At 37.9% G+C, this 13,023-nt stretch overlaps 2 protein-coding genes across 3 annotated transcripts; one reads left to right on the top strand and one right to left on the bottom strand.

Moving 5' to 3' along the window:
• Positions 1 to 2,193: 2,193 nt before the first annotated feature.
• On the bottom strand, positions 2,194 to 6,218 carry galk2 (galactokinase 2). Its single transcript, XM_030766119.1, has 10 exons — positions 6,164 to 6,218; positions 5,858 to 5,946; positions 5,616 to 5,739; positions 5,412 to 5,502; positions 5,151 to 5,297; positions 4,821 to 4,919; positions 4,327 to 4,479; positions 3,745 to 3,955; positions 2,953 to 3,154; positions 2,194 to 2,427 (listed from the first exon to the last, which is right to left on the bottom strand). The coding sequence occupies exons 1-10, from the start codon at positions 6,211 to 6,213 to the stop codon at positions 2,220 to 2,222; spliced, it is 1,374 nt and encodes a 457-aa protein (XP_030621979.1). The 5' UTR covers positions 6,214 to 6,218; the 3' UTR covers positions 2,194 to 2,219.
• Positions 6,219 to 6,455: 237 nt separating this feature from the next.
• cops2 (COP9 signalosome subunit 2) lies at positions 6,456 to 11,611 on the top strand. Of its 2 annotated transcripts, none has more exons than XM_030766121.1 (13): positions 6,456 to 6,525; positions 7,344 to 7,457; positions 7,560 to 7,637; positions 7,893 to 8,018; positions 8,110 to 8,199; positions 8,415 to 8,492; positions 8,657 to 8,831; positions 9,076 to 9,254; positions 9,359 to 9,411; positions 9,570 to 9,667; positions 9,946 to 10,028; positions 10,123 to 10,181; positions 10,560 to 11,611. In XM_030766121.1, the coding sequence occupies exons 1-13, from the start codon at positions 6,472 to 6,474 to the stop codon at positions 10,702 to 10,704; spliced, it is 1,332 nt and encodes a 443-aa protein (XP_030621981.1). In that variant the 5' UTR covers positions 6,456 to 6,471; the 3' UTR covers positions 10,705 to 11,611. The 2 variants fall into 2 exon arrangements, with proteins under 2 accessions (XP_030621981.1, XP_030621980.1); XM_030766120.1 differs by having other exon boundaries at positions 7,893 to 8,028; positions 8,090 to 8,199.
• Positions 11,612 to 13,023: the final 1,412 nt, after the last annotated feature.

Genomic DNA, 13,023 nt, shown 5'->3' with positions numbered 1-13,023 from the left:
GGAGACACAACAAACAAAGCACAGCCTTGGAGACCAGCACTGCACAGGTCCAAAGAGCCAGCAGAATGAAGCACAAATATCACGTATTACTGTTTGTCCCGGTTTCGGCATCATGTCTCTGTGGTTCACGGTCTCCCAGTGTATATGGTCATTTCATATCTGCTCAGTGACTCAGTGGATGTGCTACTCAGTAAACCTATTTTCATTTGAGTTCATTTCATTTGAGGGTGTCATTGAATCAGTATAAGGGTTCTGGGGGGAGGGGGGATCTAAAACAATTTCTCTTAAGCTTTGAAGATATAATAAATACACGCAAACATTTGAAATGTAGGCATACATACTCAGTTTAATTACATTTCCCATAGCTATACAAATGAAGAGAGCAACCAAGTCCTCAAAATCAGTTAAACCATAACAACTTGCTACGTACAGTTTGTGGTAAACTTGTTGTGGCTGACATTTATTTTAAACTCTCATGTCAGCTGCATGTGGCTGATTTTAAACATGGTATAAGAACTTGGGTCAATTTTTTTTAATCTCTCAAAGACTACTTTAACAAATACCTCTTGTTGTAACTAGTCATTAATTGGCGGCCTGGTCAGACTGATTTTATTTATTTATTTATTTTTAAAAAATTTTGGTAGACAAGCAAGGTTAAGTTTTGCATATGTGATGTAGCTGTCTAAAACATGCCCGGGTTGCGTAAAAAGTTATTCTTTAGAATGATTTATTGATATGCACTCTTAAAGCAGTGAGATATAGCAACAGCTAACAAAACCATGTGCAATATGTATCTGCCAAGAGGCTGTTTTGGATTGTCTGTATATTAGCATTAGTCACTATGTACCTCAGCAGATCAGTGGAGCGTGTGCATTCAGCCAACAATTATGATTTACAGAACTCTTGACATGGCAAAATTTAGTTTTAGGTTTTTTTTGTTCAGACTACTCTGGTGAGCATCTACTACAACATAAAGAAATATTGCATGTAAATCAAACAGACAATAATGAAACTGAAGGGTGAAGTACCAGAGGCTAGACAGATGTGCCTTTAGTCAAAGCATTTACTGTATGGAATCTCATGTTACCACTTGTGGCCAGGTTCTTCAGAGTGGGCATTTCTTTCATATCAGTCTCTCTAAAAACCAAACGTTTTTGTGCCTTTGGCTTTTTTTTAGTTAAGGAAAGTGTATTGATGAATTAGGGCGTTAAGTAAGTGACTGATTCAAGTCGAGATGCTTGTCGACATTTTACCATACTGCAGGTACCACATACAATGCATTAACAGGTATCAAGGATTCAGAGGAAAGACCATGTTTTTATATGTCAGTTGTCATCATACACTGGGATACACAAATGTAATTACTGATAATTAACTTCATGTCCTATTCATTATTTTAATGAATGTACAGTTGATGCCTCTTTTTAATTTTACGTAACGTCATGTGTAATGTCATTCAAAATATGTGAAAAAAATGACTTGCCGTGCTATTTTGTCAATGAAGAGAGCTTTTTACCATGCAAATTTGTTTTTATTTATCTGCATGGATTTTTATACAAGCCATTGTACTTTTGTACTACAATGATGCATAAACAAAGCCTACTGATTCATTTACTCACATCTTGTCTTGTATTCTTCTTGCTGTGTCATCACTTTTCTCATATTTCATATGTTAGCATAAAGTAGGTCAATAAACAAGTCATCAATAATTCATTAGTTTAGTTCATCCCTGCATTAAACAGACAGGGCATTGTTTACATGAGTATTTATGCTGCTGGTTTCATAAGTGTGAAAATGTGAGAGAGCAGACTCATCGATGCCATGGAAACTGACCAGAGGGTTGGCCTTGTTAAGTACTTTAAGTCAGCAGATGGATGAAGTCCGTAATAACGACATGCCAATGGAGAAACCACGCACAACCCTAAACAGGTCTGTACAACATGGATTTATTGAAACAAATGTACAATTACCAACTCTATGAAAATAAGCCCCCGTTTGAACGTTTTTTAAAAAGAAAATGTGTTAAACTGTGCACATACAATAAAAAAAAGGAATTTTAAAAAATGCAAGCAAATGACATTTCTTTTCGTGATTCATGACGTTAAATAAGAAACCTGGGTTATGATACTTAGTGATCCCATTTATTAGTAAGATATGTCAAAGTTAGGTTGTCTTTCAGAAAAATCTTACAGCTCATATTTTAAGCTCTTATAAGGTCTTCACCCTTCTATAAAAATGGTTGCTCCTCCCCCAGGCTTTGTCACAAACAAGCTCTGTTTCTCAAGAGCAGCTCTATGAGCATCAACCATATAAAACTGCTCCCGCACCGTCCGGAGAAAAGAAGCTGTCTTTTCACTGGGTACCATGGAAACAGTGCAACCTCCCCATCCAGCTCCTGTTAACCGTGACCCCACAGCACCAGCCTGCCTGTGAAGGGAAGTGAATGAGTTCTAAAATAACACTGAAATAGCACAGTTAAACTCCACTTGCAATTGGAAAATGCTTGCTTCTAAATGTGAGTAAGTCTTTTCAGAATCAAACTCTGACCTACTCTAATCCTTCACGTATTTGTGAGTGAAAGATCATCAAAATAACAGTAAAAGATCACATTCAATACTGTCAAACACAATTCTTTGATTTCAGTACCTATATCTAATTTTTATTTTATGAAAGATCTCAAAGTCTTACACATTCAAATAAATGAGATTAACATAACCAAGTTTTTCTCAGCTCCAGTGGAGGGACCTCGTGGACAGTTTTGCTTTGATCAAGTGCCTTGATTGGGTGAATCACCAACCTGATTCATTTAATTGAGGCCCTTTTGAGCTGTCACACTGAATGAGGCTGCTTTCTGCTGGACTGGGACAGATATATGCTTGTTCACTGAATCTCAGGCAAAGACTAGTTTGGAGCTGAGAAACACTGACAACCATTTGATTCTATTTCACTCACAGACAAATGTCCACCAGCTGGTCCAGTTCAGGGCAGCTGCACTCATACAGGTCTCTACAGCTGGCATGGCTCTCGTTCATTAGGGTACCCAGCTGCACGATGGCATCAGCAGGATCAGAATCACACACTCCCTTAAACTGCAGGACCCGTGCAGCCTCTCCATACACATGCTTAGCCCGTTGGTACAGCTGAAAATGGGTTACTGAGGTAGAGGAGACAGGGAAAAGGAAGAGAGAAAGAGAGAAAAAGAGAGAGAGACAGGGTTTGGGTCTAACATACAACATGTAATTATTTTCAAGAGTTTGTGAGATTATGTATACCTGTATAATACTTTTCCATAGAAAAAGAAATTTCTTGTATTACGCTGGATATTAGTATTCATATTGATAATTGTACAATATTCACCACTATAACTGCTAATATGTTAAGAATACTACTATTCTACTATTTTAAACAATACATTGCAAGTGTTCCCTCCTATGTTTAAAAGGCAAGAGGAAGCATTTTTTGTTTTTATACTGGTATAAGCCAACAATCGTGGCATATCGCTGCCTGCCATGCCAAAGCATTCACTCAACCATGTTCACTGGTCCACTAACCAATGCTGTTTTATTCACTAGTGCCAACAGGGACCTGCTTAAAGACAATGAAAATCTGTCAATGAAACACTTAGTAGGGTGCCATGAGCTTTTTGCTTTCTGTAATCTATCCAGCTGACTTCTTAAAGATAGCCCCTAGAAACAGCATGGCAACTCTAGGTGCTCTGAGATTGTGTGTGTGGTGGTCCCTCACCATGCTGTGTGTTGACGCTGAGGATGCTGTCACACAGCTGCTCTGCGGTGATCCCCAAGGTCTTACAGATCTCCTCTCTGCTGTATGGCTCGGGATGGAGAACCTCCTCTAATAGTTCCAGCATCTTCTCCAGACTTACCCCTAACTCAGTCTGCAACTCCCCAAGCTTCTGCAGCCTCGACCACTCCAACCCGCGAGACTTAGCCAATATCTGTTACAACAGACCACATCTGCTCTGACCACAGTGTCATTCACTCACTCAGTGCTGATTTACATGTGATACTGTACCTGCGGAGACTAACCTGACAAACAGCAAAAGATTTCTTTATATCCAACATTACCATCATGTCAAGTCTGTGTGGTCTGTTATCACGTAACAAACATTCAGGGCATTAATGTGGAGTACATATCATATATCTGCACTGATTTTGTTTGTTGTAGTGATTTTCTATGTAAAACAGAACAATTTAAAATTATATCAGGTTGAAACCATCCCTGTAAATGATCTAAATTGAGGAGCTGTATCTACTGAACATGTGGGTTGAAATAACTGTTTGTGGTTTCTATACTTGAGTGCTGTACCTTTGTGGCAATGCGACATTCCACTACTCTGATGTTGAAGTGAGAGGTGGCTGCCTTGTTCATCTCCACACAGCAGTTAGCAATCACAAACACAGCTCCATCAGGGAGCTTCACATCTGTGGCCCTCAGTGGATTAAACTCAATCAGCTTTGCCTAAGACAAAAAGACAATAATCACATCAACATCAAACGCACACAGAAACAACGGTATCATAACGTCTGAGATACACATATTGTATATATCCTGTGTGGTACAAATTAAAATGCATAAAATTGTAACTGACTCTTGAAACATATGCTCCTCTTTATAGTAGCATATGCAATAGTAAACATACTTTGAAAACATATACACTTAATTTTGGATCACTTTTATTTGAGTGTTTGTGTGTATTCTAAAACATAAAATCTGATAATTGGAAACCATGCTTAATTAATTATATGCAGTAGCACTCTTGTGTAAAATACAGTCTTGGGAGAAATGATGGGGTACATTACAGTCCCTTTCTCTGCCAGGAAAGAGATGGACTGATCCATTCCTCCTCCCTCTGTGCCAATATAGCGCTCACATCTGGCACATGTCTCAGCCAGTGCCACCTAGAGGTAAAACAAGGTAACAAACAACAATTAATCATCAACTTGTTTGTACAATGTAAATTAAAGGAGAGAGGTTATAGTTATTTGACTTCCTAAAGGCCAGGTTCTCAGAGAAGGACTAGCAGAACACAGTCCAGAGATACACCCCCTTCCTTGAGTAAACATAACTATGCCTGTGTAAAATCACATAGCACAATGTCCTGATAGTAATAAGATTATAATGTTGGTTACTTTAGAGAGGGATTTTTGATTGGCCTCCATGGTGACAAGACCTGCACAGCACACCAAAGCACTTGAACTTGACAGGCCAGAGCTCGCAGGGATAGTTCCATCAACCACACACTGCATCCCGACCAGGGAGGCCAGGTTCAGCTGCTCCTGGAGAGATGAAGAAATAATATATGAATGAGACCACTCAAGAAGTGAGTTCAGTCAACATATTTCTGAAACGTGTTGATCATGATACGTAAGTACATAAAGTAGATGACTCACTTGTATCCCTTTTACCCCACAAAGGAAGTAGTATTGCCATTGGGGATTCTCTCTGTCTATGATAATATTTTCAACAGACACCCTGTAATCCCTGAAAATCACAATGTTCGGTGTAATTATTATCACTACACATCATTAGGGATTGTTCAGTAGTTGAAAAACATTACATATTCCAGCGCAGAAGTTCGGTAATGGAAATCTTACTTATATTTATTGTCCGTATTAGCCAAGCGGATTTCCTGAGACTTATTCACTGACACAGCAGCAAGAATATTTTGCTCGATTGCCATGGGAAGCACAGCATAGCCACAGTAGTCAATGTGCTCTCCTGTATTCAACATAGTTAAAAACAAGAGTTACACAGCCCAGTACAGAAACCCTAATAGGGGTTGAGGAGAATATTAAGTGCAATACACACATCAATGTGAAATTCTCTCATAGCTTACCTATCAAATTTACTCTTCCTGGGGCACAAGCATAAAAAAGAGCAGGCTCTCCGTATTTTTCATTGAACGCTTCTTTCAGTTTCTGCAATCTGGAAAATCATTGGCGGTTTATTAGCGCATAATATTGTATTTCACGAAATTAGGCTGCCCTGTGTAGGGAACTGTTCATACAAACATTATAGCAACATTTCTCGGGGTGAATGAATGCCTCTTCAACAAACCACAACATCGTCCTCCTTGCAAGTCAAACTCGCTCTACTCATTCAATGCAAAAATCCAAGTGGAGACTCTAGCAACTCTACTCACCTTTCATTGGCACCGAATGCCACTTTTAATTTTGGCGGAAATGTTGCCATTTCGACTCTCTCTCTTTCTCTGGGAGAACAGTAAATATGACACAAAAGTGGAATAATTCCTCAAATTTAATCACCTGACTGTCACACTCGGAGTATACTTCACCAACATTACGGAAGGAAATTATACATTAGTTCATGAACGTGCTGGGAGCGCATAGAGCGCGCACCAACGACGGCACGCAGCAGTTCGCAGGCCCAATGAGTTTTTGAGTCGTAAAGCATGCTGGGAAGTATATTCGGTTCTTCTCACCGGTCAAGATGTCTGACATGGAAGATGATTTTATGTGCGATGATGAGGAGGATTATGACTTGGTAAGAATATAGCATTGTACTTTACTGTGCATACATTTGATTTTGCACAAATTATATTCCGCATAAACGATCTGAGCGGACTGTGAATGCGAACGTAGCGATTACCTATCCCTCTAGTTTACCCCAATGAGCGAGGGCAGTTTCTTTTGCTAGCTTAGCTTAGTTAGCATACAAGAAACACAGGTTGCATTCGAACATATTAATCGGTTTCAATAAAAATGAACGGAAATTAAAATGTAATTGCAGCTTTAACTGCATTTGCCTCTGCTTGTCAAGTTAAGGGACTTAGTTATGACTGTTTTTGCTATCTGTCAGTTTGGTAACTTGCTGCTTGATAGCAGAGGTAGTCTATGTTTAACTATCCCGGCTGACTTATCTTTAGCTTTTAGCTAGTTTGGCATGCAGAAATGCTAGCTAACGTCCCTTGTAAATTTGCCAAGATAATCCGGCAAGCGCTGTGAGTTGAATTACAGTGGGCTCGAATTCGCCTATTTTTTCTCACGCTCATACAGTATAATACCATTTGATTGAAAAATGAACATAACAACTGGGACTTATTGGCACACCTACTAGCTTGCTACTGAATGGGTGTTCCACCAGCTGTGTCTGTGCACTTGCCATAACAACGCCATACGTTTAATTTAACAATTTAAGGCCTGCGATGGCCAATAAAGTACGTATTTATAGGTTCTACTAGTGTTATTGATTTTATTCAAATGATCTGTATTTATAAAAGATAAAATGGCTTTGAAGATTTTTTTTTTCTCCTGGGTGAGGAACTTACTTTTTCAATAATCTGTTTCCTATTTGCATGACAGGAATACTCAGAGGACAGCAACTCTGAGCCTAATGTTGACCTGGAGAATCAGTACTACAATTCCAAAGCTCTGAAGGAAGATGACCCAAAGGCTGCTCTGAGTAGCTTCCAAAAGGTAAATCATCTTTAAAAAGACCACATCTGTAGAATCCACCTGAAGTGAGAGCTGTGAAATGTTGTTAATAAACTCAGCACTCTTTTGCTTGATCTTAATCAGGTGCTGGAACTGGAGGGTGAGAAAGGAGAATGGGGATTCAAGGCATTAAAACAGATGATTAAGATAAACTTTAAACTGGTGAGAAAAAATTAAATCAGTATATTTTGACCTAAAATAAATTTTTGTTTTTAAAATAAAGTGAAATTCTTGAACCACGACAAGACCTTTCGTGAAAGTTAAATTTTTTTTTGTTTACATATATACATATAGAATTTATAAAAATGGAAAACCAAATAGTCGTTGTGGAAAATGTATTTTTGTAGACATGTCTTTGGAGATGTACTACGAATTCAGAATAATGTGTTTTATTCATTTATTTGTTTAAATGGACAGACAAATTTCCCTGAAATGATGAACCGGTACAAGCAACTTTTGACTTACATTCGGAGCGCTGTTACCAGGAATTATTCTGAGAAATCCATCAATTCTATACTAGATTACATCTCCACCTCCAAACAGGTGAGTATTTACAACTTTAAGGAGAACTGTGTAGATGTCATTAGTTCAATGCAAAAGACTGAGATATAATCTTATATGTTCTGTCTTACAGATGGACTTGCTGCAGGAATTTTATGAGACTACTCTGGAAGCACTGAAAGATGCCAAGAACGACAGGCTATGGTTTAAAACTAATACAAAGGTCTGTTTCTTCTGTCTAAACCATACAGTAATCATATACTATGTAGGCCATTTCTTTCAAATATTAAGACTAAGCCAGGATTAAAATTGAATAAAAAATCGAAGGAGAAAAGCCGTTTATATTTTGGATAAGGTGATGGCTTGATTATACAGAATATTATTCATAAGCTCAAGGTGGTATCAGGCAATAAGAATTGTTCCTTTTGTCTCATGCAGCTGGGAAAATTATATCTGGAGAGAGAAGAGTATGGGAAACTGCAGAAAATTCTACGACAGTTGCACCAGTCATGTCAGGTAAAGGAGGAAGAACAACTGTCATTTTATTAATGCGTAACTGCCAGACTTGTTTTATGTCAGCCCTTGTTTTAGCCCTTGTTACATTTGTTATAGTCCATCCGTCCTTTGATTAGTCTAGATCACCGTTATGTACTTGAACTTACTCGATGCTCCTCCCACAGACGGATGATGGAGAGGATGACCTTAAGAAAGGCACTCAGTTATTAGAGATCTATGCTCTGGAAATCCAAATGTACACTGCACAGAAAAACAACAAGAAGCTGAAAGCCCTTTATGAGCAGTCTCTGCACATCAAGTCGGCAATACCCCACCCCCTCATCATGGGTGTAATCAGAGGTACAACAACGTGATATTCCTCCAAGACCCTGTTTTAAGAATTCTCTCAAGATACATACATTGTTTTGAGTAGCAGTATTTTATTAGACTTTATTAATTAATTTGTTTGCTTTTTTTCTTCTTTTCTTTTTTTGGTAAATATTGTTGTGTTCTGTGATTTTACAAGAGATGTGATTGGTTTTATTCTTTGGATGAACGTCCTTCGGTTTGAATATTATTAACATACTGTTGATCTGTGCTGTAGAGTGTGGCGGGAAAATGCACCTGAGAGAGGGAGAGTTTGAGAAGGCACATACAGACTTTTTTGAAGCATTCAAAAACTACGATGAATCAGGAAGCCCCAGACGAACCACGTGTCTCAAGTATTTAGTTTTGGCCAACATGCTGATGAAATCAGGAATAAACCCATTCGACTCTCAAGAGGTATTTAGAACTGTCAAATACTCATATTAATTGGACATGTAATAAATGTTGATTTGTGGTTGGACAAACAGACTGATTGTTTGAATTTTTGGTTGAACTACTAGGCAAAACCCTACAAAAATGACCCAGAGATTCTAGCAATGACAAACTTGGTAAGGTAAGGCTATATAAATGCGATTAAATGTCTGTTATATCATGCTGTCCCCACAGTTTCACTTTATCAGATGGGTAAATCAATTTATTGTGAAAACCATCCCATTCCTTGAGTCTGGGAAAGTTGAATTAATGATGTCATTATTATTTTTCCCATCCCAGTGCCTACCAGAACAATGACATCACAGAGTTTGAGAAGATCCTGAAGACAAACCACAGTAACATTATGGATGATCCCTTCATCAGAGAACACATCGAGGGTGAGTTTCTTTCCTTACCTGTGCATTTTTTTCTGAAATATGTAGAGGACATGTACATTTTAACACTGTTATAATGGTGTTTAATTTCAACATGTAATTTTTTACATTGTAACTTTGACCCTAAAATTGAATAGTTGTGACTGTGAATATTATGTTTTGCATGTTTTGTATTTTAAGTGTGATGAATTGAGTGTTCAGATTCCTCAGACTAACTGTGTCTTCTTGACGACTCAATGTATGAATGTCTTTTTTTTATTGTTGTTTCTTTCATGTTTCAGAATTGTTGCGTAACATAAGAACACAAGTGCTTATCAAATTAATTAAGCCTTATACTAGAATACACATACCATTCATCTCAAAGGTAAGAGCTCTCCACTCTGTAAATTTGACATCTCTGCATCTCTGTTGTGTCTAGTTTAATTTCAGTATTTTTAATGTCAACTGTGCCTCTGCAGGAATTAAACATTGATGTTGCAGATGTTGAAAGCTTGCTCGTTCAGTGCATACTAGACAAGTAAGTTTTATTGATTTATTTATTTTTTAAAGTCTGTGTATCAGTGGTCTTACTTATTTAGGTTCAAGTGAATAATGCTATTGTTTTCACTGAACTATATGAATTTTCTTGAATTCAGTGAATTTCATCTTTCTCCACACAAGAGCAACAGGACATGTCATCGGGCATGTATTGATTTAAGAGACCTTCATGTTTATGTTGAGGAAGTCCCATTTGTTTTGTGTTTGAGAACTATCAAATCTATGAATATTTCACTGGTACTGTAAAAAAAACCAAAACATATGAATTTCTTACTGCATGTTTTGATTGGGTTTAAATGTTCACAACCTTTGAGAATTTTAATAGTCATGTCCTGCCACTCCACATTGTCTCTTTCAGCACAATCAATGGCCGCATTGACCAGGTCAACCAACTGCTGGAGCTTGACCACCAGAAAAGAGGTGGAGCGCGATACACTGCTTTAGATAAATGGACCAATCAGCTTAACTCTCTCAACCAAGCCATTGTCAGTAAACTGGCTTGATTGACAAAGCTCAGAATCTGGAGACATTTCACTTATGAGGCAGCCAGGTGAAAGGGTACAGAAGGCTGTCAGTGAAAAAAAACAACATCATGTAATCCCAGATCACTGATTGACATGAAGTGTGTGCTGAAATTGTCTAGTTTATATATTTTTTTTTCAGCTGCAGTTATTTAAGCCTCAACTGCTTTAAACATCCTAAAGACAACAAAAATAGCCACAGAATATTGGAATCTTTAAACCTGTGATACATTAATGGTTTGGGCTGTCATATTGTCATCAAATGAAAAATGTTATTAATTTTAATCACGTTTCGACACTTGGTTATGTTTAATGTTGAAAAAGACATCAGATTCACTTTGAGAACTTTTGGAAAGTGTAAGGACACTCAGTAATTAAGTGAAATGTTTACTTGTTGAACATTGACAGCATGTTTTGTTTGTTTTGCATTCAGATACAGTCTCTTAAAGGGCAGGTTTATATATGTGTATATATTTTTTTCCGCTGTCATGTTACCTTAAAATAACTCTGTCAGGGGCGACTGGATACATTTCATTAGTTGTGATGGCTGCGTTTCAGAATTCTGACAGTTTTTTCACCTCCACAAACACCAGTGGGACAAATGAATTAACGATTTTAACTAGTGTGACTGCGGCTATGACCTCAGGTGCTCCTGTTTTTCCCAGTTGAAGATGCCATTTGTTAGAATCTTGAAACTCAGCTGTTCCTCTTTTTAGAATGTACCCCCATACACAGAGTTGTTTTGAGGTTTAAAAAGGTGGGAAAAAAGGTGAACCTTGCCTTTCTCGCACTGCATCACTGGTGTCTGTGAAAACACTTTCATTGCAAAAATTCCTCTAGTTTTCACTCAAAACAGTGCAAAGGAGTTCAATTGTGATGCAACCCAGGCTCTTATGTTTCATATTTGAACCAAAATAAAAGATGTCTTTGTTGCTTCAGATACTCTCCCTCTCTCTCTCTATTTGTGCGTATGTGTGCATGTGTTTGAGAGAGAGAAAGAGAGAGTGTGAGCTATGATAAGTGTATGTTTGGTAAAACGTGAGAAATGTTACACATGAGAAATGAGACACTGGAAATAGACTTACTCTCTCTTACTTTTCACAGTACTATAAATAAGACTCTTTCATCGTGTAGTAGGCCAGCATACTATAAGACATATAACCTTGGATAAATTGACTTGTTCACTGAGTTATTTTGTCAGCATGCCAACATATTAAGAATTAACATAGTCCATTATCAAAGTTTGTTATCTTTTAGGTATCTTTCACTTTTTGAATTCGTTTATACTGTATTATTTAGTAAGAGAATTTACCCATTGGGACTGCAGGCACGTACAACTAAATCTGAGCTCTATCTACTACGTAGCCATTCAGTCAACCAATCAGGACGTGGGACCTTTGCCGCTGTTTCGGGCGCCAGCTTTCAAAGGGCCCACGTAATAAAATCAATGTTGAGTACCAAGTTCCAAACCAAACTTGAAACTTTTAAGGTACATCATACTGGTGAATAGTGAGACCATACATATCTAGTAATTAACCAGAGTAACTGATTTGTTTGGCAACGGACTTTCAAAGGATCTTCTTTTGTGTATTCGCTGCGTGCTTTACATGCTATTGCTTAGCTATATTAGCTAGCCTGCTACATGGTCTTTAGCATTGTTGCGATGGTTGATATATGAGCATCGATTTTTTTTTAGCTTGGGTACAAATCTGATATTGACAATACCACCAAACACTGGACGCATAGCTCAAACAATAAAGGTAAGAGTGCGTTTGTTGGAACTACACGTCTTTAAGGCACTGAGGTGTCGTGCAACTTTAGTTTGGTGGCTAATTGGCCAACTAGACAACAGCTGTCCAAAGAATAATAACAAGCCGCACGAGACAGCTAGCAAGCTAAGACAGAGATGGCCGAATTGCTTAATAGTTAACTAACAGGATACTTTTACAGTTTGAGTTATCCATAACGGCAAAAACAGATGAAGACTGTGTATTCAGTGAGTTGATAATACAAAGCCAAACCTCAGTTTATTCTCCGCGAAGCCCACTTTTTCGTGACACTTACTGTAACTTCCTTTTTAACTACTTCTGACAAGTTGGTTTAACCTTACCTGTTTTGTTATTAACATAACTTGTCGAGCTGACAGTAAAATGAATTTACAACGTATCCCACCAACGTGTGTATGTCGGATTAACATTGAATCTGAGCATAAAAGCAGATGTCTAATATTTCTAAACGTTGAATGTCTGTTGTGTTCTAACGTGTGGCTTTTTAATATTCCGGGCGTCTAGGTTTGGCTAA

The sequence above is a fragment of the Chanos chanos genome, chromosome 2 (assembly GCF_902362185.1).
Source record: "Chanos chanos chromosome 2, fChaCha1.1, whole genome shotgun sequence".
Taxonomy (NCBI): Eukaryota; Metazoa; Chordata; class Actinopteri; order Gonorynchiformes; family Chanidae; genus Chanos; species Chanos chanos.
This window is presented reverse-complemented; position numbering and strand designations above follow the sequence as displayed.